General features: G+C 43.5%; 1 protein-coding gene across 6 annotated transcripts in view; it reads left to right on the top strand.

Moving 5' to 3' along the window:
* The window catches only part of GFRA1 (GDNF family receptor alpha 1), a 220,357-nt gene that overhangs the window by 140,036 nt on the left and 52,677 nt on the right, over window positions 1-27,644 (top strand). For all 6 annotated transcript variants that reach the window (XM_070260481.1, XM_023638784.2, XM_070260476.1 and 3 more), the window contains one exon: window positions 12,254-12,590. In XM_070260481.1, coding sequence (XP_070116582.1) covers window positions 12,254-12,590 — 337 coding nt within the window. The remainder of the gene's footprint in view (window positions 1-12,253; window positions 12,591-27,644) is intronic.

Below are 27,644 nucleotides of genomic sequence, written 5' to 3' on the forward strand. Positions count from 1 at the left end.
ACTCATACATCCAAATGAGTATTGTCCTTCAAAGTAGTCACCTTGAGAAGCAAAACGTTTATTCCAGTCATCATTGGCTTAAAACCTTTCCAGGAAAGCCACTTCACTGGTTAATTTCAGAGCCAATTTGTTAGTCACCCATGTGAAAAAATCCTTACATGTATTCATCACTTATTTTCCACCCTTAAGCTTTGCCCAACATCATCACCTATTTCATCACTGCATTTAGTGCTAAATGAAGTTTGGCTTTTAAAATCCATCCCTAATGCAGATTTGCTGTTGCTCAGAGTATTCCAAAGAACGTGCCTCAGGCTCCTAAGGAAGAGTTCCGTGAAATGTCTGGAGTGCTGGCAGCCTCCTTGGGATAAGTGTCCAGCTTCCCAGAGTGATGACTTCGCATGGCACACACTTGGAAATTTCTAAATTTGGCTCTGCTAGTTTAAAAGTTCAGGCACATTATTTTAAGGTACCTTTTTATTTAATAGTAACTTAGAAGATTATTAAAAACAAACCACTCCATATTTCCCTTCCAGTTAGTCCTCTCTGTGGTGATACAGTGATGGAAAAATAAAGGGGCACTTGGATTCATTGTTACGTCATTGACCCGAATTTGGTGTTTTCTCTAGAGAAGCTGCATTGGTTTTGAAGACATGTTTAGCCCTTTACTGTTGAAATGGCTAAATATCATTGAAGCTTAAGCAGGCTAAATATTAGTGGAGCTACAGTTTGTACCCCATAAAATGAATTAGGTTTACATTATCATGCAGATCTTTTCCTGTAGTTGGAGTACTCATTAATTTTACTGCTAATGAGATGTTAGCAATTAAATACCTTTAATTAATGAAAATCAGACAAAAGCAAGGGCTGCTTTCTGTGTCTTCATCAAAATAGGGATGATGTTTGTAGATCTCATTGTAACTTTTGTCTGTAGAAAGACAACAAATCTGAGCTACTTGGGATCAAGCGTTCTGGCCCAGAGAAAGTCATTAAAAGATTTTGCTTTTAGAAAATTAAAGGAGTAGCCATTTTGGATGTTATAAATATTGTCTGAGATTGGGAAAAAAATTCTCATAACTGAGAGCCAGGGCTACATGTAATAGCAAATTCCATGGTTGGAAATGCAACAGGATTGAGTACAATTAATAGTTCTGAAGCAGGCGTTGAGTTCTGGGGTAGGCCCCGAACACATAATTAGATTATTAAAAATGGCCTGTCTTAGGCCGACTATTACTAAATTGAAATCCAATTATGGCTTTATGATTTTGCTGAAAAATACTTAGCTGTTTTGCTTGAGTCCTCGTAGAAGATCATTTCCTCTTTGCATTAGCGTTTGCACATGTCTCAATACATTTTCCAAACAAATCTGACCTCAATTATCTCAGAATCCATCTTACATTAGATAGAATATATTTTAATGAGTGTTTTTATGTCTAAATATCATAATTGTGCCTCTCCATACTTGAGGGATTAAAAGATGGCGATAGAAGACTTTGCAAAATATCTTTTTAATGAGAGGCATGCATATTTCAGAAATAACTAAATTGTGCCATCTTAATACACAGAAAGGCATTATGCTCAAATATGTGCCTGAGTGAGCTGTAAGACAAACTTGGTTCAGTTTTCAGTAATTGGCATTGGAACTGTAATAAAGCAGTTGTTTGCAAAGAGATGGGCTCAGAAATTTCGTGCACTCCTGCAGTGTGGATTTAAATGCTAAGTTAAATATTTATGAACCCGAGATTTTTATAATTGATCATTGTATGATTTATACACAGTAATTATAATTAGGTTGAAAGAGATTTTCAAAAGCCAGTTTCCTGGTAGCCAAGGCCATTAAAAAAAGCTAAGCTGCCAAAACAAAAATTAGGTGGGAACCCAGCCACCAAGTTCTGAGCGCCTGTCCCTGTATCCCATGTACAATAAGGCACCGCACCTCACCAGGCATCTCACCTGGGCACCAGCTCCTGCATCACCTGCTATCATTTTTCATGCCTTTGTTTCAAACCTAGTTGAACACAAACAAGTAGGAAACTTCAGAGATCCAATGTATAACAAAAGGAAAAGGTGGAGGAGGTTGGAAAGGTTAATTAAAAATGTAATGATCCCATTTGCTGAGACAGCACTATTAATCATTTTGCAGCAGCAAGCATGTGGCTTGCACACCACTTATAGGAGGCATCTAATTTTTTAAGGTATGGGGGGCACAGTGTGTGCATTATGGAACTGGAAGCTCTCATGGGTGAGCTTAGGGGTGAGCCCATGACTTGTGGTTAACGTTGGCACTGTCTTCACCAGACAGAAGAATTATTTCCAAATTCATAGGTATTCAGAATAATTCAGTCACTGTGAATTCCAGAGAAAACTTGGGTATGGCTTGAGGCTTAATGTAGTTGTATCAGGTCTGAAAAAACAGAACAAGGAGGAAGTTTATCATCGTGTAATACAATATATCTGAAACGATGTATGAATGACAAAATGGGCTCCGAAGAGCCAACATGTGCTTTTTAAATGTAATTTTTAGCACCCCAGCTGCAAAAGGCCAAGCTCTTGAAGGATCGATTACAAGGGTCAAAACCTGTATGATCAGATTTGCCATCTGAGCCACATGGAAATCAAAAGACCAGACTGTAAATGTGGGCTTCCAAAAAAGCCTGCCTTACGCCTGTGAAGATCCTGGAGCCTTTCGCCTATTTTCTATTTGCTGGGACAACATGTTAGAGGGAGCCTATTAGAAGAAGAACAGTAGTTACGTTAACATGGTAATTAATCAAGTCAGAAAGAAAGAGGAAACCAGTTGTGAATTCAATTCTGTAGCCCTAAAGAAGAAAGGCAGAAAGATACCCGGAAATTGGCAAGCGTTTGTAAACACCCTCTCACTGTGTCTTGTGAACTTTCTGCCTAATGAATCACATCTTCATGTGGGCCATGCAAATTTTAATATATTTACTGTTTTATTCCACCTCATAATCTATAGAAATGGATTTCTAGTTGCTTGCATCTGTGTTTCGTCCTGAATCATTCTGACTGGTTAGCTGGCCCCGGCATTTGCCAATAATGGTGGCATTTTCTAAGTGTAAATAATGAGAGGCTGCTGGCCACACCGATAGCCTCTTTGATTTGGGACAGTGTGAGGATTGTACTTGGAGAAAGGCAGTTCCTTGCTCCAGAGGAATTTAGAATATGAAAGCTTCTCCCAGTGCATAAATCATCCCTGACACCTTCACATCTCGCTATGTTGGAGGGATCTTTTACATTTGTTCTGCCTGTAGGTCAGGGTTGAAATCGTTGGTCCATGTACTCTTTGATGCCGCAAACAGCTGAGAGGCTAGCGCCTTCGAGTGCTGGGGTTTTCCATTCTGTCCTTGATTGTCAAGTTTTATCGTAAATATTTGAAGTTATAATCAGAAAGCCAATTTGTATTATAATCATCAAATCAAAGAACTTTGAGGGTTGAAGGGACCTTGGATATATCGTCTCACAAATGGGGAAACTGAGGCCCACTTGTACAAAAGCACTCAGATGATTGGACCACATTTAAACTCCCTGACTCCTAATTCATTGCTCCTTCAGCAGCACCTGACCCTTTTCATTCTATGATCTGGGAGTTGACCCTCAAGTCGCTATGAATGTTATACCCCCCCAGAAAACAGGAAACAAATCACGTTAGGTGTGATCACAGCCTAAGAGACTTAGAATGACAATAGAGAGAACAATATGTAACCTGCAAAGTAACAACATGATTATGTCTAACTTTGAAAGGAGAAGCTGGTTAAATGGCGTTCTCTGTAAGACAGCGATGGGCCGATGCTGGAGAGCAGCTCATTATCCAGCACAACCCACACGCATATGCCCTCCCCCAAGAAGAAGGGATTTCTAGTAAACAGCCTTCATTCTGAGAATACTTCCCATTCAGACAGCATCCTAGACGTTCTACTGAGTTAAAGAATGAATAACAGCAGATGGAGGGAGAGATTAGAGGTGGAGGGGCGGGGGAGGAAGCAACGTTTTAATGCTGAGCTCTAAAATGAGCTGTGGAGAGAATGGCACTCAGAGTTATGGTAAAGCTGTTCAGTAGCCTTCCCACGCAACCGAGAAGGCTCGTGTGCCCAGACCGTAAAACAGAGACGTGTGCCTGCTCCTCCGTCGGGGTGGGAGTTGATGGAGAACTGGATGTGACTCGAGTGGCCTCAACTGAATCATTCTGCTCGTTCCTCCCCCTGCCCTCAAGTCGCTGAGGTAGCACTTTTGTGCACTGGGGGACCCATTTAATAGATATGGGGGAATCAATCTTCTTACCAAGTGAAAACTCGACTCTAATTTATAAATGTCTTGTGATTTCAGGAGTGTTTATTTTGAGCTTCATTGCAGTGGGATACACAACATTAAGGCCTGAGAGGGAATTGGAGGTGCACTTGTGAAGTGACTAAGAAGGGAGGCGAACGGGGATGCGAGGAGGTCTTTTCCATATTCTGTGCGTGTGAAACTTTTTGAAAAAGAATAGAGTATACATGAATCTATTTTTTCAATATTTTATTCGAACATTTTCAAACATAAAGTGAAAAAAATTTTACAGTCAACCCACCGCCTAGGTTCTACGATTAAATTAGAAGGTAATTGCTTTGTAAGTATCTTCTCTCCATCCTTGTGTCCATCTATCAATCCAGCTTAGTTTTTAAAATGCACGTATCAATATACTTCCCCTAAATGCTTCAGCATGCATATCATTAACCAGTTTTCATTATTGGTTTAGGTATTTTGCCCCTTTGAGGTAGCTCTATATATGCACAAACCTCAAGTGTAGTTTTGACCCAAACTTCTATCAAGAACATTACCAGCATGCCAGAAAGTTCCCTCTTGCTCCTTCCCAGCCAATACTTACCTCCATCCCATAGAAGCAACCACTCTTCTACTTTCTTTTATAATAAATTAGTTTTGCCTATTCTAGAACTTCTCGTAGATAGAATAATACAGTGTGTACATTTGTGTGTAAGACTTTTTTTTCACCTGGCAGAGTTTTTTGGAGAGTCATCCATGCTATTGTGTGTATCAGCAGTTTATCTGTTCTTGTTTCTGAGTAGTGTTCCATTGGGTGAATAGACCACAGTTTGTTTAGCCATTTTCCTATTGATAGGTACATGAGCTGCTTCTAGTTTTTGGTTATTATCAATATAGTGTTATTCTATATGTTATATATTATAACACATATAGTGTTATATGATATTCTTGTATGTCTTTTTGTGGACATATGTTCTCATTTCTCTTGGATAAATATGTAGATGTGGAATTGCTGGGGTTTTGGATAGGCATATGTTTAGTTTTATAAAAAAGCTGCCCAACATTTTCCCAAAGTGGTTGGACCGTTTTACATTCCCACCAACAACATAGGGGATTCCAGGAGCTCGATATCTTTGACAACATTTGAGGTTGTCAGATTTTAATTTCAACCACTGTGGTGGGTGTATAGTATATCTCATTGTGGTTTTGATTTGCATTTTTCTGATAATTACTCATGTTGAACACTTTCCATGTGCTTATTAGTCATTCATATATCTTCCTTTGTGAAGTATCTGTTCAAATATTTGGCTCATTTTTCAATTGGCTTGTTTTCTTTTTCATTATTCAGTTTTAGGCATTCTTAATATATTTTAGATACTGGTCCTTTGTCAGATTTTTTTTTTTTTTGAGGAAGATTAGCCCTGAGCTAACTACTGCCAATCCCCCCCTGTTTTTGCTGAGGAAGACTGGCCCTGAGCTAACATCCGTGTCCATCTTCCTCTACTTTATACGTGGGATGCCTACCACAGCGTGGCTTTTTGCCAAGCGGTGACATGTCCACACCTGGGATCTGAACTGGGAACCCCAGGCTGCTGAGAAGCAGAACGTGCAAACTTAACCGCTGCACCACCGGGCCGGCCCCTATCAGATTTTTGTTTTGGAAATATTTTCTTCTAGTCTGTGATTTGTCTGTTCATTTTCTTAATTTCTTAACAGTGTCTTTTGATGGGCAGAAATTTTAATTTTGATAAAATTCAGCTTACCAATTTTTTCTTTTATGGTTATTGCTTTCTGTTGTCCTAAGAAACCTTTGTCTATGTCCAAGATTATCTTATGTTTTCTTCTGAAAGCTTTATGATTTTAGCTTCTATGTTTAAGTCTGTGATCTGTCTTTTATTAATTTTTACTTATGTTGTGAAGGCGGGGTTGAGGTGTTTTTGGTGTTGTTGTTTACATTGATTTTCGGTTATTCTAGTACCATTTATTGAAAAACTTTCTCTGTTGTATTTCTTTAGTGACTTTGTCAAAAATCAAATGACTATAGATGTGTGGGTGTATTTAATCTGAGCTCCATTTTCTGTTCCATTGTTTGATTTGTCTATGCCTATGCTGTACCACACTCTCCTGATAACTCTAGCTTTATGGTGAATCTAGAAGTCGGTGTAAAGTGACTTAAACTTTGTTGTCCTTTTTCGATTGCTTTGGCTTTGTTATGTCCTTTGCATTTTCCTATAAATTTTAGAATCTGCTTGCCAATTTCAAAATATGTGATTTGGGGATAATTGACATCTCAACAATACTGAGCCCTCTGATTTATGAACATGGTATATATTTCCATTTATTTAGATCTTCTTTAATTTTCTCAGTAATGTTTTTTAGTTTTCAGGGTAGAGGTATTGCATGTGTTTTGTTAAATTCATTCCTAAATGCCTTTTTGGGGTGCTATTATAAAGGAATTATGTTTTCAAATTTTGTTTCTCAATATTTTTGCTGGTAGCTTATAAAAATACCATTGGTTTTTGTGTATTAACTTTCTATCCTTTGACTTTGATAAATTCACTTGTTAGCTCTAGTAGCTATTTTGTAGATTCTTTAGGATTTTCCAAGTCGTCTGCAAATAGAGATGTCTTCCTTTCCAATCTGCATACCTTTTATTTCTTTTCATTGCTTTACTGCAATGGCTAGGACCTTCAGTACAACATTGACTATAAGTGTTAAGAATGGGCACCCTTCGTTTGTCCCTGATTTTAGGGGGGAAACAGTAAATATTTCACTATTAAATATGACTTTAGCTGTGGGTTTTTCATAGATGCCCTTTATCAGATTAAGAAGGTTCTCCACTATTCTTATATGGCTGAGCATTTGTTATTATGGAATGAGTGTTGAAATTTGTTGAATGCTTTTTCTTTGTCTATTGAAATAACCATACGTTTGTCTTCCTGCCCTTCCTGTCTGTTAATGTGGTGAATTACATTGACTTTTAAATATTAAACCAACTTTGGGGCTGGCCCCGTGGCCGAGCGGTTAAGTTCGCGGGCTCCGCTGCAGGCGGCCCAGTGTTTCGTTGGTTCGAATCCTGGGCGGGGACATGACACTGCTCATCAAACCACGCTGAGGCAGTGTCCCACATGCCACAACTAGAAGGACCCACAACAAAGAATATACAACTATGTACCGGAGGGCTTTGGGGAGAAAAAGGAAAAAATAAAATCTTTAAAAAAAAAAAATATTAAACCAACTTTGCATTTTGGGATAAACCCTAGTTGGTCATGGTGCATTATCCTTTTAATATATTGCTAAATACTATTTACTAAACTTGAATATATATCTGTAAGGAATATTATCCTTTTAACGTATTGCTAAATACTATTTACTAAACTTTTTGAATATCTATCTGTAAGGAATATTAGTCTGTAATTTTCTTCTTTTGTCTTTGTCAGGTTCTGTTACTTGGGTAGTTCTGGCTTCGTATATCAAGTGGGGAAGGGTTATGAGAATGTTTTCTGTGAATGAGAATTAGAAACACAAAGAAAGTCACACATTGATCTGTGAGCTGGAAATCAATTAGTAGTTTTTTGCTTCTCCTAATGTGCCAGGTTGTGCATTCTGGAATTTGTCAAAGGCTATGAAATAACGGTAGGGAGATGTGCTCTGGCAGAGTTATATATTGATGAAAACAGAATCAGCTGAAAGTGAGGCTGAGTCACGCCAATAGCTTTGAAATATTGCTTTTCTTTTTTGATAACATTAAGAAGAAAAAATTAGTAGTTTATGTAGTTTTAACAACTTTAAAAAGGAAGCTAAATTATAACAAAGCAAGCAACACTAGGCCACTTTTTTTTTCATTTTTCTTGAGATAAAATTGACATACAGCACTGTATAAGTTTAAGGTGTATAACACAATGACCTGACACATACATTGCAGAACGATTGCCACAGTTAGTTTAGTTAACATCCATCACCTCATACAGACACCAAAAAAGAAGAGGAAAAAAATGTTTTTTCCTTGTGATGAGCACTTTTAGGACTTCGTCTTAGTGGCTTTCAAATGTACTGTACAGCAGTGTTAACTATAGTCACCATGTTGTACATTGCATCCTCTGTACTTATTTATCTTATAACGGGAAGTTTGTACCTTTTGACCTACCTTCATCCAATTCCCTCACCCCCTCCCCCTGCCTCTGGTAACCACAAATCTGATTTTTTTTCCTTATGAGTTTATTTTTTTAGATTCCACATATAAGTGATATCATATAGTATTTGTCTTTGTCTGACATTTCACTTAGCATAATGCCCTCAAGGTCCATTCGTGTTGTCACAAATGGCAGAATTTCCTTCTTTGTTATGGCTGAATAATATTCCACTGTATATGTATAACCACGTTTTCTTTACCCCTTCATCCATCAATGGACAATTAGGTTATTTTCATATCTTAGCTATTGTAAATAATGCTGCAATGAACATGGGTGCAGATATCTCTTTGAATTAGTGTTTTTGTTTTCTTTGGATAAATACCTAGAAGTGGAATTGCTGGATCATTTGGCAGGTCTATTTTTAATTTTTCAAAGAGCCTCTATAGCTGCACCAATTTACAATCCCATCAACAGTGCACAAGCGTTCCTGTTTCTCCACAGCCACACCAGCCTTTGTTATCGCTTGTCTTTTTGATAATAGCCATTCTAACAGGCCTGAGGTGATAGCTCAATGTGGTTCTGATTTGCATTTCCCTAATGATTAGTGATGCTGAGCACCTTTTCATGTACCTGTTGGTCATTTGAATGTCTTCTTTGGAAAAATGTCTATTCAGGTCTTTTGCCCACTTTTTAAAGGAATTATTTGTGTTTTTGCTTTTGAGTTGTAGGTGTTCTTTGTATATTTTGGATATTAACCTCATATCAAATATGTGATTTGCAAATGTTTTCTCCCATTCCATAGGTTGCCTTTTCATTTTGTTGGTAGGTTCCTTTGCTTTGCAGAAACTTTTTATGATGTAACCCACTTGTTTATTTTTTATTTTGTTACTTGTATCATATCCAAAAAATCATTGCCAAGACCTATGTCAAGGAACTTTTTTCCAGGACAATTTTTTAAAACTTGTGTATAATATGGACTACTTTCAGAGAGAAAGAAATTTTCTGGACCTTGTATGTTGAGTTTTATTATTTTTATTATAATTTTATTTGAAATTTATAAACATAAAACTATCAGCTCTTAATCTTTACTTTTACACAATTATAAAAGCAATACACAAATTAAGTATGAATAAAACTTTGAAAACAATGGAATCCAAGTTAATAACATTAATTTAATGTAAGGGATGATATTGTTTTGCTGAATCTCAGTTGGTGCTGACCATCGGAATGTAGTTCTCTGCTTCACTGTGAGTTGTTTTGAGTTTGTCAGGCCTATATTGCTGGGTACCATGTGAGGCCTTAATTCTTCTGCTATTTTTCTCCATTTGAACTTATATGAACTATTTGTTCGTGTATCACTGGCTACATCATTTAAGCATTAGGTCCACCTCTGTGCCTCTATTCTTTCCTTTTTAGCCAGAGATCCTAAATTACCATTCAACACTGATGAAGGTGCAGATGCAGGCAGTGAAATTGTGTACCAATATCCAGCCTTGAGGGCCTAATCCAGATGATCCAGAATATGGTCATATTAATTTATTTTAGATTATCATTAAAAAAAGCATAATTTAGAAATCTCCAAACCCACCATAGACCTTCAAGAATATAAATCACTGTTGCCTATGGGCCCAACAGCACAACATTAGAAGTCTCAAAAGAGGAAAAGGCTAGAAGTATTCCCAAGGCCTGGAGGCCCTGGTGATCCTGTCAGGGCACGTGGTGAATATTTCGCTCCTTGAGTCCTGAGGAGGCTGTGTATGAAAATAGAGGAGCCTGAGAGAAGCTGGTTCAGGAAGGTCATGATGGAGAAAATGCACCAGCTGTGCTTGTTACACCAGCGGGGATGTGTGTGTGCAGCTGCTGGCTTCCTGCACTGCTCACTCAAGAAGGGCTGAATGTCTTGTTGATTGCCTTTCCCAGCAAATTGTTAGACTCAGATGTCGTAGGCAGAAACATGAACCTGGGGCACAGTAAAATACTGCTCATGGTGCAGGGTGTAATTTTGTGATTTCCGATGTTTGCATATTGGGTTTTCTTAAAGCGAGGCACATCATGCGTAGGACAGGGAGAGTTGTTTCCCTGAAATGGTGGACTTGCTTCATGTGCCCTGTACTTATTTTTTATCTTATTGGAGTAAGAACATTTAACATGAGATTTACCCTCTTAACAGACTTTTAAGTGAATAATTCAGTATTGTTAACTTTAGACATGATGTTGTGCGGCAGATCTCCAGAACTTATTCATCTTGCACAACTGAAACTTTATACCTCTTGAATAACAGCTCCCCATCCCCCCTCCCCCAGCCTCTGGCCACTGCCATTCAACTCTCTGCTTCTGTTAGTCGGACTGTTTCAGATACCTCATATAGGTGGAATCATAGAGTATTTGTCCTCCTGTGACTGGCTTATTTCACTTAGCGCAATGACCTTAAGGCTCATCCATGTTGTCACATACGGCAGGATTTCCTTGTTTTTTTAAGGTTGAATAACATTCCTTGTGCCCTTTATTAATTTATTAGCATATAGACTAAATGCTCTGCCCTGTCTTTCAGGGTAACCCACCCGTACTCTCTCCTCTCCTGTCAGTTCTCTTGTCTCTTGTAATTTCCCAAATGCCTTTATGGTCCCGGTCCACTGGGGGCATCAAGAGAATGAAAGATGGTTCCGGAACCCAAGAAGGGGTGGCCTAAACAGGAACTTGCTGAGGATCCAACCTCTCAGTTGTATGGCACTTGTCTGCCACCTCCCTGCTGTCTCTGGGGGGTGGGTCACTGCTACACCTAATTATCAATTTTCCATGGACCGTCTTATAACTTGGCTCTGGAGGGTTTTTCCATCACTTCCCCTCCCTGTGGAAAATACCTGTATCATGGGGACTGAGTTTAATTTCTCTTGGTCGTTCATCTTTTAACTTTGCCCATTGGGCTTGGCCCTGGACAGCTCATGCAGCCACTCCAGTAGGCCCTGCCTCTACCATGCTCTCCCTCCAGGCCACACAGTGGGCAGCCTGGCAGTGGACAGCCCTGGTTTTTCTGACAGCATGAGCACAGAGGGCTTAGGCAGAAGGCAGCGTATGTTTTGTGAGATTCCTAAGGCCTATGGTTTGTAAGCCCATTGAAATTCTAACCAAAATTCTAGCTGAATTTTTCTAATCTGCAACCTCAATACTCATAGATCCCACATTTTGTATGTGGTAAGTTAAATGGTAATTGAGGTTTGCAAATTTTTATGTAATTTATTCTGGTTTTCTTCCAGTGGGCTGTGAGGTGGAACTTAAATACAGCATCACTGTAGTTACTTCTTCCTGTTTAGAGAGCCTAGCATAATATTTTGTCTTCTGGGCTCAAATAACCATGTAATTACTCTGTAATCATATAGTAATTAGCATGTACTATATGCATTTATTACATAATTATATTCCTGGAGGATTGCATGGTAATTATACTTACATTCAGCATATCATTTTATATACTGTATAATGAACAAGTATATAATTTGTTGCTTTTTTCTTTTATCCTAATTTCAGTTTACCAACCAGGAGCTGGAGACTTATTCTCCTGTTGCCTTGTTTATACATAGTTGGGCAGGTGCCTGAGCTCCTTTGGCCCACTCAATACCTCCTAATTATATATCTAAGAGAGTGCTAGGAGCTTGTGGGCTGCCGTGGGCTCCCAGCCTTTGCACTCCTAATACTTCCTCCTTGTCATGAACTCATTAAGTTATTAGCTTCGAAACAGAGCTCCCAGCACTGCCAGGTAAATGGCCAGATCGCAATTAAAACAGACAAGATGTGAGCAGCCCAGGTGCCAGCACCATGATCACACCTGCCTTTCTCTCCTTTTGCAGTGGAGCACATCCCCAAAGGGAACAACTGCCTTGATGCCGCCAAGGCCTGCAACCTTGACGACACCTGCAAGAAGTACAGGTCCGCGTACATCACCCCATGTACCACCAGCATGTCCAACGAAGTCTGCAACCGGCGCAAGTGCCACAAGGCCCTCCGGCAGTTCTTTGACAAGGTTCCGGCCAAGCACAGCTACGGAATGCTCTTCTGCTCCTGCCAGGACATTGCCTGCACTGAGCGGAGGCGGCAGACCATCGTGCCTGTGTGCTCCTATGAGGAGAGGGAGAAACCCAACTGTTTGAATTTGCAGGATTCCTGCAAGACGAATTACATCTGCAGGTAGGTGTGCCGCAGCCGGGTGATTGATGAGGCAGCAGGGAGAACCTTTGCGGCTGCTTCAGCGGCCAAGCTCCCGTTTTCTGTGTTTTTATGGACGGCAGGAGGGAGAAGAGGGCAGTCATTGGAATGGATCGGCCAGAAACTGACCTCTGCATCTGACACACGGTTCTTCAGAAGCTGGTCAGGCTCTCATGCTGGGGAAGGTTCCTATCTTTAACCTGGGCAAGCTTGGAGAGGTGCTAGAATGAGATAAATGTGTCTGCTCTTAGTAAGCACAGAGGGTCACCTGAGGCCAGGTGAACTTGAAGGCATCTGCCTACCTGGCAAGCCTGAGCCATTGCCAGGGATCACAAGGGGTTAAGTAAGTCAGGGGACGGTTGGACTGGAAATATGGAGGCTTTTGACTGTCAAGGTCAGAAAACTGGAAGAGACCAGTGAGAGGGATTGAGCTGTGTCCAACCCTGCAGAGGAGAACTTCCAGAATGCCTGGGTCTGTTCTGGGCCATTCAGTCATCTATGTGGGCAGGAAGAGTGGGCATCTTCCTTGTCAGCTGTGCTTCCAGGTCTCAGACACCCTGTCGAGTCTGGGCTGTGATGTTGAAAACAGTTGCTTCCTTTTCCTTTTGCTATGTATTAATTCATTTTAACATTGGAAAGAACTCATGAACACATTCTATGTGTTTTAAAAAAAGAAGCAATGTAAAATTAGGTAGTGGGAAAGAGAAAGTTTGCTTTTGCTCTGCTCTCGCTCGCTTCCGACCGTCCCTGTCAACAATGTGATATGTGTCCTTCCAGAACTTTGGGTTGAATTCAGTTGCTGATTGAAGCAAGTAGATTTTGATAAGCAGAGCTTGAGTCTTTGCAGCCTGAGGCGATGCTGGTGCTGCATTCAGATGTGCAGAATGGATCCTGGGCTAGAGATTCAGATGGGGCATCATATTGGACAACACCTGTACTTTATCCCCAGGGTAGAGCCAGGGGGCTTCAAATGCCATCTCTGACAAAATTCTGTGCACTCAATAAATGTTCACAGGTAGACAAGTAGGTGAGGATGTGGCTATGTGCTTGTTTTCTTATAGGCTTCCTATTTCTAAAAAGTAGAGAGCAGGAAAAAATGTGTTTGATATTTTGAGGAGTCTGGTGAGCTGAATTTCTGGTCAATTTAAGTTTTATTATGGTAGAATGGGATCTCATTCTTTCCTTAAACTAGCTGTAATAGTGAGTAAAGAAAAATAAAAGTTCTCAGGGCCGGCCTGGTGGCATAGTGGTTAAGTTCACATGCTCCACTTCGGCTGCCAGAGTTTGCAGTCTCAGATCCCAGGCACAGACCTACAGACCCCTCAGCAAGCCGTGCTGTGGGGATGTCCCACATACAAGATAGAGGAAGATTGGCACAGACATTAGCTCCGGGACAATCTTCCTCACCTCCCACCCCCTCACCCAAGAAAGTTCTCATTATCTGTAGAACCCTCTCATGCTGAAGATTTTCTGGGAGTAATGACCCTCCACTTTTTTTTTAAGTTGAAAGTAGGTGACCTACTGTATGAGGAAGTACTCAGATGACCAACTGTGTCTTGGGAGGAGTCAGGTGATCCTGAAATGCAACTTCATCAAGGACTCTTTCTCACTTCCATGCCCCTGTTCCATGGAGACCCTCTTAACTGCAGACTAGGATTAGGGTTTGCTGTGCTAGAAGGTCTCTGCATAGTCATGACCTGGGGAAGCCAATCAACCAGGGAGTCAAAGAACCCCCTGCTACAGTTGAATGTGCCTGAGGAGCAGGACACAAGGGAGAAGCTGTAGGAGCTTTGCTCAGGGTGTAGGGTGGGAAGGAGCAGAGATTCTGAAGACCCCTGGATCTGAAACCCACATCATTGAGTAGAAGGGATCCCTCTGCTAGGAGCAGGACTGGGTTCCAGGGTCGTCTTTGGCTTAAAGGCAGACAGCTACAGCTCCTCACTGTCCCTACAGTAAGGCATTATCCTGTCCACTGATGAGTCCAAGCCAGGAGGCCTGGAGACGGGAAGCAGTTCGGGGAGGGAGTAGAGCAATGGGTGAGCCCTTCTCCATTGGGCATTAGCTGGGAAGTGGGGGAGGGTGTGGTGATGAAGCCTTTTCTTTCTCTTCTCATGAGGTTCATCTTGCACGTGAGGTCCAGAGGAGGTCCGTGACATCTCCCATACAGGCTGAAAGCCCACCCTGAGTGATTCATTTGCATTACCTGGCCTTCTCTTCTAAAACAGAGACTCCTTGGAGGGTTGGTGTGAATTAGTCAAATCAGATTGCTTTCCTGCTGAGCTCTAGTGAGAAATAGCTGAGTATGGGAACTTGGCGTGTTCTGGGGGAGGTGGCAGGAGGAACCCACAGATAACAGGATGGTTTGGGTTCTGTTTGGGGCTCAGACTGAACTGGCAGGAAGGTTCCAAGAATCATTTGTGTTGAGACAGTAGCATAAAGTGGCCTCACCTAATGGGGCAGAAATCAACAAGAGGCAGTGGGATGGCCCTTGCCTAATAACTGACTGCACTTGGTCATATCAAGGTCGGGATGTGGTGACAACAGCCACCATGCAGTGGGGTGAAGGTGTGCTGGACTGGAAGGTGCAACTGGAGGCAGCCTTTGTGCTACTGACACATTTCTAGCTCTGGGAAGAACTCGGAGGCTGTTCGGGAATCCAGATCCTAGACTATCCAGGGGCTCTACCAAGTGAGGTTTGTCTCAGCGTGATTGATGGGTTTTATACCCTGTCTTGAGTCTTCCCTGGGAAGGTGAACCAGTGACTTCCTCTGGTGTTAGCTGTCGTTAAGTTAGTTAGCCCATAATTTCTTTCCAAAGCCTGGACTTATTACTCATGATTACCCCCTCACTGTCAGATGTGGGAAATGTAATTTAAGGTGCAATGTAGGCAGCTAGGTGTTTTCTTCCATCAGATTTTGTTAATCTTCTCTTTAACTTTATGCCTTTTATTCCATCCCTTCTCTATCCATCTCAGGGAGGCCGTTGAAGTTACTACTACCCAGAGCAACAGCTAGTACTCACTGGAGCTGGGGCTTCTGGGGAGTTTCACATTATGACCCATCCTCATCCAGAGAGAGGGAGGTACCGCTGATGAGAAGACTTAAGGCTTAATTTGAATATCCCCAAAGCAAAGGGATAGCAAGAGGGAAAATCGCTTCTTAAAAACCATATTCTTCGAAAGCTCACATTTTCAAATGCTCCATTTCCATCTCAACATCAGCGACTATCAAAGAGCTGCTCAAGCTCATTAAAACTTCCCTGCACTTAATGTTTTCCAACTTGCAGCACATAGATTTCCTTCCCCCAGGTCCAACAGTGCCTCTGTGCAAAACCTGTCTTTCTCCTGCCTTGTGCCTTCAAACAGAGGAGATGCAACTTCAGCTTTCCCTTTTGACTTTGTTTTCTTTTTCCCTTTTCCCTTTTAGGGAAGCTGACAGGTTCCTTTCCTCTCGGGGTGGTTGGGGAGAGGCGAGAGCTTGACTGTTCGGGCCTTCAAGCTTGTCTACAGAAAAGCGAACGTGGAGGTATTATTAGAAGGGTGTGATGAAATTTAAAAGCCTCCCATTCTTCCCCTGAAGCACAGCGTCTCCCTTGCCAGTTTTCCTCTGGTTGCTTTCCTTAGTGCCTGGAAGGATGTCAGGACTGAGTTTGGCCTTAAAGGAAGCATATTCCTTTATTCCTGATGCAAGTTGTTATATATGCAGAATTTAAACTTGTGCCTTACTTCCTTTCTCCCAAACTCTGATCTCCAAAATCAGCTCAGCACTTGAGCACTGGTTCAGGGTGCTACAAATATGTTCATATCTCTTTTATTTTTCTGATTAATCACTCAGACACCTCAGCTATTCTTTATCACCAAGAGGTCTAGCATCTTCCTCTTGAGCATGTCCCCACCTATTTTCATATTCCAAAGCCCGTTCTGCCTGCAATGCCAAACAAAGAGGGAGCTTGAGGTTACCGACCAGCTAACCTGCCTTGTGACTATAGCTGCTGCCACACCACGTCACTGTTGTGAACAGCCTGGAGGATGCTTGGTGATTCAGTGGCTCTATCCCTCTTGGTCATTCTGCACGTGCAGCAGAGGTGCTGCATCCTTGGGTACTAGAGTCACAACTCTTAGTTCATACTCAGTATGTGGCCACTAGTTCCCAAGCACCACATTTTGCCCAGGGGGCTTGGTTCTAAGGGGTTCCAGCCACAGCCAGCCCTCCAACTGAACACATAGTATCCCAGACTCTCCCTTTCCTGGCAGTGCATCGTAGGTGGAATTGAGTGTTGTATTTGCTTGCTTGCTTTTTAAAATTTTATTGTAGTAAGAACACTTAACATGATAACTACCCTGTTTGCAGATTTTTCAGTGTGCAATACAGTATCATTATCTATAAGCACAATATTATACAGTAGATCTCTAGAACTTATTCATCTTGTGTAACTGAAATTTTATACCCATTGATCAGCAACTCCCTGCTTTCCCCCCTCCCCCAGCCTCTGGCAACCACAATCCTATTCTTTGCTTCCATGAGTTTGATGGTTTTAGATGCCTCATCTAAGTGGAATCGTGCAGTATTTGTCCTTCTGTTTCTGGTTTATTTTGTCACCAATTTTGCTTCCCCCTGTTGGGACTTGAACCCAGAATCATAGGGGACCCAAGAAAGGGCCCAGGGCCGGTGGGCCTCAAATCCACAATCAGCCCTTTTCTTCTTCAGGGGATTGTTTTCCATTTGGTGTCACAGATTTGAAATGAAACTGAAGCTGAGCATTCAACGGCACAAGCTTCATTCAATGGCCAAAGAGAATGGAGAAGTGGGCTATGTTCATGAATCAACTTCTCAGCTCTTGGGGCGATTCAGCAGCTGTTATAAGGGGTCAAAGTAATGAAGGGGAGGAATATTCATAGGTATTCGGGGAACTGGGCAGGCTTTTTGGGGAAACAAACATGCCACCTCTTTTCTTTCCTTATGTGGTTTATATCTTACCATTGCCATGGCAGTTGTGAACTGTCATGGCGACAATGGGTTTGTTCCATAATATGGTAATGTATTACAATGAACATATAATGAGCTGCGGTGTCTATGTCAGGTCAAGTCTCACTGCCATGTTGCCTTCAACCAGTTTTAACTGGTTTCGACTATATGTCTCAGCCATCTTCTCCTTCCTCTCTTTGTGGTTTCCTGTAAGCTAAAAAGAATGTGTTAGGTTTGTTCTGACCAGGGTTATGGTAAATGTCTTATGGGGCCAGGGCCAGGGTAACAATTTCACTTAGCAGAGAGCCCTCCAGGTTCCTCCAATGTTGTCACATACTGCTTTTTTAAGGCTGAAATAGTACTTGGTCAAGGATATCTCATTCCTTTTAGAAAGATTCTGATAATGCTGAACCTCAAAAGGGAAGGGATCAGGGCCTTTGTGCCCTCTGTCTCCAAGGCTTTCTTGGCCCCACTGGAGATATACTTGCTCCTCCAGGTGCCCAGCTTCTGTGTCCCCATAGTTTCCAAGAATGGTGGCTTTGATCAAGTCACCAATTATATGGTTCTACCTTTCCCCAGCGACTGAGGATCCTGTCATTGTATCCTGCAGACCTGGGGGATTTTTAGCAAAGCCAAGAAGATCTCCTGGGGTACAGTTCCAGAAAAACAGCATATGTAATTTTTCAAAATTCTGCCCTAGACAGCTCCACATTTTCCACACTAGGGCTGACCCTGTTATACTTAGAGGAAATGTGTTGTTGTTAATTTGTTAGCTGGGACAATTGGGGAAACATGTCACAAAACCATGCAGCAAATTTCTGCTCTGGTAACTTATCTGGTCTGACAGTGTTAGTGCTCCTTTAAAAGGTGAGGAATGTGTTTCATTTTCCTGGACTCAGACCCCTTTCGCACAGTAAACTGTGGGTCTTAGAGATCAAGGATGTCCTCCGCTGTTTGGGCTGAGTTCCTGTTTTGAAAACTGGATTCTACATCACTATATGTGGGCTTGTCTTGACATGCGGCAAGTGCAGGAGAAAATGGCTCAGAGGATAATTAATGCCTAAAACTAGATGGATAGATTAATTTGGCACTTAATTTTATTTTACACTGATTCATTCACAAATGGAAATCAGCAATTAGACAATGCAAACTTTTGAACCATGGAAAGAAAGGTTCAAGAATGTGAGAAAATACAAGTAAAACATTTTCCAGTTCATTTGAGCAGTTTTCATTTCAAATGATTACACGACTGTCTTTAGCAACGGATTCAGAGTGCCGAGCGGCTCGTTTTTAATGCACTGCACCTGCACGAGCTGCCTGCTACCCCGTGTCTGCCCCGGAAGCCCCCCGGACTCATGCCGGGAGGCTCCTGCCTGTGTGCAGCAGGTTCGTCAAGATCCTGAGAGAAGGGCAAGGATATCCTCCGACATCTGCTGCCACCTCTTTGCCTTTGACTCCAGCAGGCAGGGAGGAGCATGGTTCTTGTTGGATCTCCCAGCCCTCCGCCCCCAGCCTGTGTGTCCAGACGTGTGGCTGTTCAGCACCAGCTGAGCAGTGTCAAAACTCGCCATTCTCCCTGGCTCACAGGGGTAACTCGAGTTGTGAATCAGGCGGGAGCCTGCTACAACTTGCTCTATCTTATCGCCTCGTATCTCTTTCTGTATCTCTCCTTTGGCAGAGGCGGGTGTGAAGCCATTTGTCTGTTCCTGCTGGAGCCTGTCGCTAAAAACGCCTGTCCAGATTTACTCCGTAGTCTCTCGCTTCAGCCAGCCCCTTCCGTGCACTTGCCCAAGCTCAGTGTCTGCCTCGTTTTCCTCACCCCTTCCTTCGCCTGCTCTCGTCCACACCAAGGTCATTTTTGCTACTCTTGGCCTTGAGACAGAAAGAATCAGAGACTCCTTGTCTTTACATCTTGCACATTCTGTTGGTTATTAGATCCTTGTGGACAGATGGAGTCTTGGCACCAGAACTGTCATTTACTGTCTTTGAGTGTGAACGTGGATGGAAAAGGAACGGAATTGAGTCTGTCCAGGAAGCCCAAAGAGGAAGCCCCACATTTCTTTGGGGGAGAAAGTGTAATAGTGGAGGATCTTAGGAGCCATATTCAAACCAGGCGTCAGTGGCTGAGAAGGAAGGAAAGTCAAGCAGAAGAAAGACAGCTTAGTTTCAAGGGGGATGCAGTGGTGGGTGGGAGGTAGGGGCCTGGGGACTGTCCTAGAGGCAGAGAGAGAAAAATCAGTGTGATATAAAGGTAAGGTGTTAGGGGTCTCCAGTGCCGTGTTGAAGTATTGGATTTTATCCATCAAAGGTTTATGAGGATGAGAGACATGATCAGCCGGGCTTCAGAGAGCTCTCAGATGGCAGTGCAGAGGGAGGATCAGAGCAAGGGGAGGCCAGGAGACCAGGTAGGAGGATCTTACAGTGGACCAGATGATAGGTGGCCAGAAGAACAGGTGAGAAGTTGGGAAACTTGATAGGCACCATGGAGGGGAGGACTTGGTGATTTATTGAACACCCAGCATAGACAGAGGATGATGTGGGCCTCCACAGCCTGGTGATGGGGCAGTGATGGCGTTAGTAGCTAGGATGGGGAACAAAGGAAAGAGGGCAGACTTGTCTCTTGGGTTGGAGGCAGGGGAAGAAGACGATGAATTGTTTTGGCCATGCTGCATTTGTGGAGTGTGTTTATCAGAACTCTTTTGATCCACAATAGAAACCCAGCTTAAGCTTGCTAGGACTAAAGAGGGGGTTTGTATTAATTCATAGGACTGGAGGGGAGAGTAGTTGGACACAGTCAGGACTGAGGGCTCAGTGCCACCGTGAGCTACACTCTCAACTTTCTGTTCTCCTCCACTTGTCTGCTTCAGTCTCTTGTATTATTTCTCTGAGTGCAGCCACCAGCAGCTCCACACATTTAACCTGTCACCTCATGATCACAGAGATAGAGACCCTATCCTCCAAATCCTGTTAAAAAAAATCCCAGGTGAGAACTTTGATTGGCCATGCTTAGATGGTGTACCCATCCTTGGACCAGCCACTGCGGCCAAAGGGAAAGTATGCTGTGGCCCAGTCGAAGCCAGGGTCAGCAGAGACTACTACCAGAAGGCGGGGAAGGAGTACTGGGCTCAGAAAACCAAGACCACGTCCACAGGGCACAAGGATGTCCACATGGAGATGGAAGGCTCATATAGCCAGGCACTTGGAGTCAAAGGCAGGGTCCTTTCAATGGCCCCAAAGCCCCACATGGACTGTCCTCCTGCCCTTCACCCATCTTGTTTTCTCTGATTGTCCTGCCTCTGCTCCCTTTGCTTCAGCCACACTTGTCTCCTTGCTGGTCCTTGAATGACCAGGCATGTCCCACCTCTAGGTCTTTGCTCTAGCTGTTCTCTCTGCCAGGACCATTCTTTCCCCAGATGCTCCCAGGCAAACTCCCTCACCCCCAATCTGCTTAAATCTCTTCTTAATGAGGCTTACACTGGCCACCCTATTTAATACTGCAAGCCCCTGCACATTCCCAATTCTCCTATCTTGCTCTCATTTTTTTTCCCCAAAACACTTATCACCTTCTAACACACTATATAATTTACTTATTTATTTTGATTATTATTTACTCTTTCTTCACTAGAATATAAGATCCACCATCAGGGCTCTATCTGGTATATATCCCAAGTGCCTAAAACTATACCTGAACAATATTCTGTGCTTACAAATATTTGCTGAATGAGTCAATGAATGAATAAATGTAAAACATCCATCCATCCATTCATCCATCCATCCATCTGTCCGTCCATCCATCCATCCATATATTCATTCATCCATTCATCTATTTGTCCATCCATCCATCTGTCCACCCATCTATCTGTCCATCCACTTACCCATTCATCTACCCATCCATCCGTCCATCCTGTAGTTATTGTGCCAGGAGTAAAGATCAGGCTTCTCACCTATAGTGCAGAGAGGAAGGCAGGCACACATACCATCATTGCAGCCTGGCATGGTAGTCTGTGGTCAGAAAGGTAAGAAGTGCTACGGGAGAATAGAAGTGAGAATGGCCAGCCCATCTTGGCAGGTCAGCAAGGCTTCCGGGAGAAGCGGCCATCTGAGCTGGCCTGGAAGGATGAGCAGCATGCAAGAGAGTAGCCTTAGGAGTAACAGACAGGGGCCTAGGGCTGTGGGTTTGAAGAAGTCCTGGGAGGCAAAACAACCACCTGTTTACTGGGTTTTGATCATGAGCAGCACTGGGCACACACCTTGCAAATGTGATCTTTAATTAGCCCAGCTGCCCCACGGGGGAATGACCAGTGGAGCTGCCCAGCTCCAATGTAGAGGAGTTGGAATCAGCCTGGTCTTTCTAACTCCAAAACCTGGTTTCTGTCACTATTTCCAAATGGTTCTCTTTCATGACAAGAATACAATGTTCTTACACTGTTCAGCCTTACTACCTTTAGTTCCAGACAGGCAGAGTGATAACTCCGGCCAGCCTCTGAATCTAGACACTCTTTATGGCTCAGTAACTAAGACAGCATCAGTTTTAAAGACAGTTTTCACAGAGAGTTAGGACATAATGTCCATCACAGCCTCTTAGCATCATTTAAAAAAATTTTTAAAAAGCTACTCTGGTAATGCATGCTCAGTAAGTTCTTACTTTATCTAATTTCCTTTTGAGCACTCATTGCTTATTACAGAGTGGTTTCTCTGTGACAGCTTACTGATTGCAAGAGTCGTTTCTACAAATAAGAAAAAAATCCTCTCAGACCACACTGGTTTTCTGGTTATTATTATTAACTCAATAATTCACTTCGGGCACGTTTATTGAGCAAAGTCTTCTTGACCTTGAGGGTCCTAGAAATGGAAGTCATGTGCCCATCTCCCAGGAGCTCCCACTTGCCTGGTTGGACTCCATAACTCTCTGCTGAACTGTCATAGGAGTTCAGAGTCTTCAACCCTCACCTACTCCGAGGCAGCTGATATCAGGGACCTGGCTGTGTATCTCACCGGAGGTGAATTCTTTGCTGTCACAGGGTGACAACTAGCTCTAAATAATCCATGGTTGTGTCACCGTGTTGGGGTCATCCAGTTGTTTGCCTTCTTACCTTCTCTCTCCCCTGTGCCCATTCCATTAATCACAGGAAAACCTCCTGGTAAAAGATGTGGTGGGTGAGAGACCTGGAATAATTTCCAGAAGTGCTGAAATGGGAGTGGATGGGGAACTTGAAGGGGGTCTGTGGGACTCTAGATTTCAGACCACCTTGTCCAAGACTGCAGGCAGCTGAGAGACACCCCAATTGATGTCCTCTGCTTCTCTATGCATCTTGTTCCTCTTCAAAGGGGACCCTTCTGTTCTGCCCAGCAGCTGTTCACAAATAGGACCCATGCAGTTCACAGGCAAACTAGCTTGCCCCTCAAGCCAGACCTAAGCGCAGCCAGACAGATTTTGTGATCTCTTTTTTTCCTAATTCCAAGGGCAGGGCATGCTTCCATTTCATACAGCTCTTTTTTTCAAATGTGTTTTATCCACTGAGCAAGGAATGGGGTCAACAGAATGGAAGAATAGGAGACCTCAGTATTCCTAGGGAGCTGCCCCCTCATCCAGACCAACAGCCTGCAAGGTCCCAGGGCATCCCATGCTGGCTGGCATGCTAGTCCCGTAAACTGCGGCTGTGACCTCCCTATCCTGGTCCCCACAGGAGATAAGAGTTCTTCTGTCGGTCGTACATGGTTTGCAGTTGACATAAGCACCCATAACCTGTGACCCAGAGCAGTCTCATTTTTGGGTGGGAAATCCGCCCCCTCAGTCACCAGCTGACTGTCATGTGTAATTAGCACCCGAGTCTCAAAGCCAGGCTTGGAGTCCCGCTACACCCAGAGAGACCCCAGAACGTCCTCCCAAGCTGTTACTCCCAGTTAGGGATCCTGCAGTCACGTTGGCACTTACATTTCTACTGGGCATTTCCAATTCAGTGAATGGGAAATTGCTCTGTAATTTCCAAAAGCAATTAATTATGCAGAAAATTTTGCATCCAAGAAAAACAAGAATTTAAAAGAACCATCAATGTGAAAAATTCCACTCTAAGAAGGAGTTGGGACTCTTTTTTTTTTTTTTTTGCCTTCCTCAGTTGCTGTCAATGTGTTTGTGAGTGAGGCGCACCTGGGCTTCTATCCTCGTTCTGCTAGTTCTGGGACGTGGGCAGCTCGAGACCTCAGTTTTGCATCAATAAATGGAGGTAATGACTCCGTCTTCACAGGGCAGCTGTGAGGATTAAATGAGGTAGCTCTGCAGATGCATGAGCACAGTGCCTGCCACCTACCCCAGGAAACACTCAATAAATATGGCTCTCTTTCTCCCTCACTCTTTCCACAAGTTTGTATCATAGAGGACAAAGAAAGCTTATGATTCCAAATGTAACATTTCCCCTCCCCCAATAGCAGACAGAGACCTTTAAACTAGGATTCGTGGGTGGAGGGGGTAGATTCTTACTGCTTTACACTTGCACACACCCACAGCACTAAGCCGCATGTGAAAATGCCAACGCCGTTATGTGAGGCCGTGTTGCTAAGCTTTATACATCACCATCTTTTCAGTTTTGTACCATTAGGGAAAACTGGGGGGGCAGAGGCGGGAGTAGACAAAGTCCCGAGGTGTTTGGAGTATGTGTCATTTCAAGAACATTCCTGTCCAGAATAGACAATTATTGACATACAAAGAGACACAGTAAGACGTGAACAGAGCTGGCCACGAGATTGTTGGGCCTAGAGTGGTAGATACGCCATTGTTTAAACTGAATAGGCAGTGGGGGGACCACTGGCAGCCTCTTGGGGCACGTGCTGCTTCAGTGACCCAGAGTAACTGCGAATAAAGGGTTCTTAGAGGTGCTTGTGTCTGAGTCAGTGATGCGAGCGATCCAGCAAAGGGCAATCACTGACTCAGTGCCACTGAATCTGAACGTTCCTCTCCTCTGGGTGGTTCTGTGCTGTGAATCATGCCATCATCCTGTTAAGAAGCAAGCCACAACCGGGGGCAGCGTGGCTTGTTGTACAGGACTCAGGAGCCCAGAATCTGCAGAGCCAGGGCCATCATTGTAGGAACGTGTGGACGACAGTGATGGTGATGAGGGTGATGATGAAGAGAGCAACATTTATTTGCCATTTACTGTGTGTAGGCACTCTGCTGAGCACTTCACCACAGCCCCAAAAGTGTGGGCTGTCATAGTCATCCCCATGTCACGGAGGAGGTGGTGTGGTCTTGAGCAGCTTCTGCAGTCGCCCAAGTGGTGCTACTGCAACAAAAGCCCAGAGGGTCTGTCGGCTGCAGAGCCGGGGGGCCGTATGCAGTGCTGTCTGCTTCTGCATGAAGTGAAGTGTGCGTACCTTGCAGACTGCCCACATAATTTTGCTATGACTCTCAGGGTGTGTGGCATTGGATACTAGAGGTGACTTTGTTTTCTCTTTTTATTTATTCATTTTAAAACAAAAAATTTAAATAGGAGCTCTTTGGATCTTGTCAAGATACAGCCTGAGTGCCCTTTACCAAACATATTTCACTTCTCGTTAAAACTGGTTTTCGAACTTTTTTGGTTTCAGGACTCCTTTACAATCTTAAAAATTACTGAGAATCCCAAAGTTTGCATGGGTTAAATATATCAATACTTATCCTACTGGGAATCAAAGGTGAAGAAATGTTTGTGTAGTTATTACTTCTTTTAAAAATAACCCCAAGAGGGGCCAGCCCCGTGGCCGAGCAGCTAAGTTTATGCGCTCCACTTAACTGGTTCAGATCCTGGTCTCGGACATGCACACCATTCATCAAGCCATGCTGAGGCGGTGTCCGACATGGAAGACCTAGAATGACTTGCAACTAGGATATACAACTATGTACTGGGACTTTGGGGAGAAAAAAAAGATTGGCAACAGATGTTATCTCAGAGCCAATCTTTAAAAAATAATAAAATAACCCCAAGAAGCTGGTCCGGTGGCGTTGTGGTTTGGTTCACATGCTCTGCTTCAGCAGCCCATGGTTCATAGGTTCAGATCCCTGGTGAGACCTGGCACCGCTTATCAAGCCATGATGTGGTGGTGTCCCACATACAGAATAGAGGAAGATTACTACAGGTGTTAGCTCAGCAACAGACTTCCTCAGGAAAAAAAGAGGAAGATTGGCAACAGATGTTAGCTCAGGGCCAATCTTTCTCACCAAAAAAAAATAATAATAATAACTCCAAGAAGCCCATTACATGATACCATAAATAGCAGAACATATTTTTATTAAAATCACGATATTGTCCAAAACAAAATAATTTAGGGAGAAGTGTGGCATTGTTTTATTCTTTTACACATCTAGTGTCTGATCGGAAGATTCTTGGATTCTTATACATATCTGTTTGGGCATTCAGTCTCTTGCAGTATCGCATGTCATGTGGTCTGTGGAAAAACTCCATCAGTGCTCTTAAGAGAGCATGAGAGTGAGAAAGGTTCTCACTTACCTTTCTATGGCTAGGAAGACACTTTTGACCTCATGGACTCTAAAAGACTCTCTGAGATTGCCAGGGTTCCTGGACCTCACTTTGAGAACTGCTGCACTAGAAGGACCAGAATAATTTTGGACTAGAAGACATGTGTACACAAACATTACCTGGGTGTACGCACCTGCTTTATGCCCAACCCTTTCAGCTCCAGCAGGTTAGGATGGTGAGCCTGGGGGACATGTGTGGGAGCCCTTCTGGGTTGAAATGGGTACCTGTAACTGGAGAACTGCTGAGCTTCCCATCAGCCATCACTCCAGGACTGTGTGGCAGGCTGGTGAGCCCGACCCAGCTCGGTTTCTTGCTCTGAGAGATGCTCTCCCGAAAGACAGCACCTGTCTTCTCTTTTCTAGCACACCAAAGGGTTTCCAAATTGTTTTCAGCTCAGTCAGGCAGAACTCCAGGCTGATGTGTAAAAAACCCTCTGTGTCCAGAAAGACTCAGTGGCGCTTCTCTCTTCGGTAGCAGCTTGGGAGAATGTCGCAGGTAAGCCTCTGCTCCTTGCAGTGCTGGATGGGGTGGTGCACCTGGCTTCAGGCCATCTCAGGTGCAGCTCCTCTCTGCTCTTCCTGCTCCATGATCATTTGCCATGGCAAGAGCTAAAGGATTATAATGACATGGAGCCTGGGATAACGCTGAGAATTGGAAATGCCTGGAAGCTGGAAGTTTTAGATTCCTTGTCAGCACCCAGCAGTTGGAATTCCTATTGGAGAATCAGCTGACTCCATCTAACAGCTTTGAACTTTTCAGGATGGGGGTCTGGAGAGAGAGAATGCCATCTCTCCAAGAATGTTCACTCCAGCAAAGGGTATTGACACTGTCCTGCTAGAAAACCTTTCTGTGGAAACAGACAAAAACAAGTGAGAATCACTTCTTCCTTGTTCCAGGTTCAAAAATTCAAGTTGAAACATTTTTAGATACAAATAACCCATGTGGTTTGCAAAAGTTTGCTTTTTGCCTAGTGTACTGGCTGGTGGCGGGCTCATTCACTGGTTCGGCAGGACGGGAGTGCCAGGTGCTCTGCCAGGCCTGGGGGGGTCAGAGACCAGTGAGCTGTCCACACAGAGTGTCCATGCACACCTGAGGGAGGAGGAGTGGCCTCAGGGACTTCTCCCAGATGCCATTCCTCTGGAGCAGTGGTTCCCCAACTTTAGCCTGCATCGGGATCAGTTTCTGATTCCTGAGGTCTGGGTGGGGCTTGATAATTTACATTTCTAGAGCATTCCCATTGATGCTGCTGCTGATCTGGAGTCCACACTTGGAGAGCCACTGCCTTAAGGGATGTTGACCAGGTGACCTAGGCTGATAGGCCTCCCTCTGCTCTAAAAGGGGTCTGCAATGGTGAGGATGAGGAGGAGTGGGCAGCCAGAAACTTATGAGGGGATGTGGGAGATAGGCAGCACAGCTGTGGCTGGGGGTGGGCTGTCAGCCCAGTGTAGGGGGTTGAGGGATACCACACTTGGAAAGTTTCTTTGCTGTACTAAGATCTGGAAGGCTGTAGGGATCCACTATGAAATCTGTAATGCCAGCCCGGGTGATAGCTCCTTCAGGAA

This window comes from Equus caballus, chromosome 1 (genome assembly GCF_041296265.1).
Source record: "Equus caballus isolate H_3958 breed thoroughbred chromosome 1, TB-T2T, whole genome shotgun sequence".
In the NCBI taxonomy this organism is placed as follows: domain Eukaryota; kingdom Metazoa; phylum Chordata; class Mammalia; order Perissodactyla; family Equidae; genus Equus; species Equus caballus.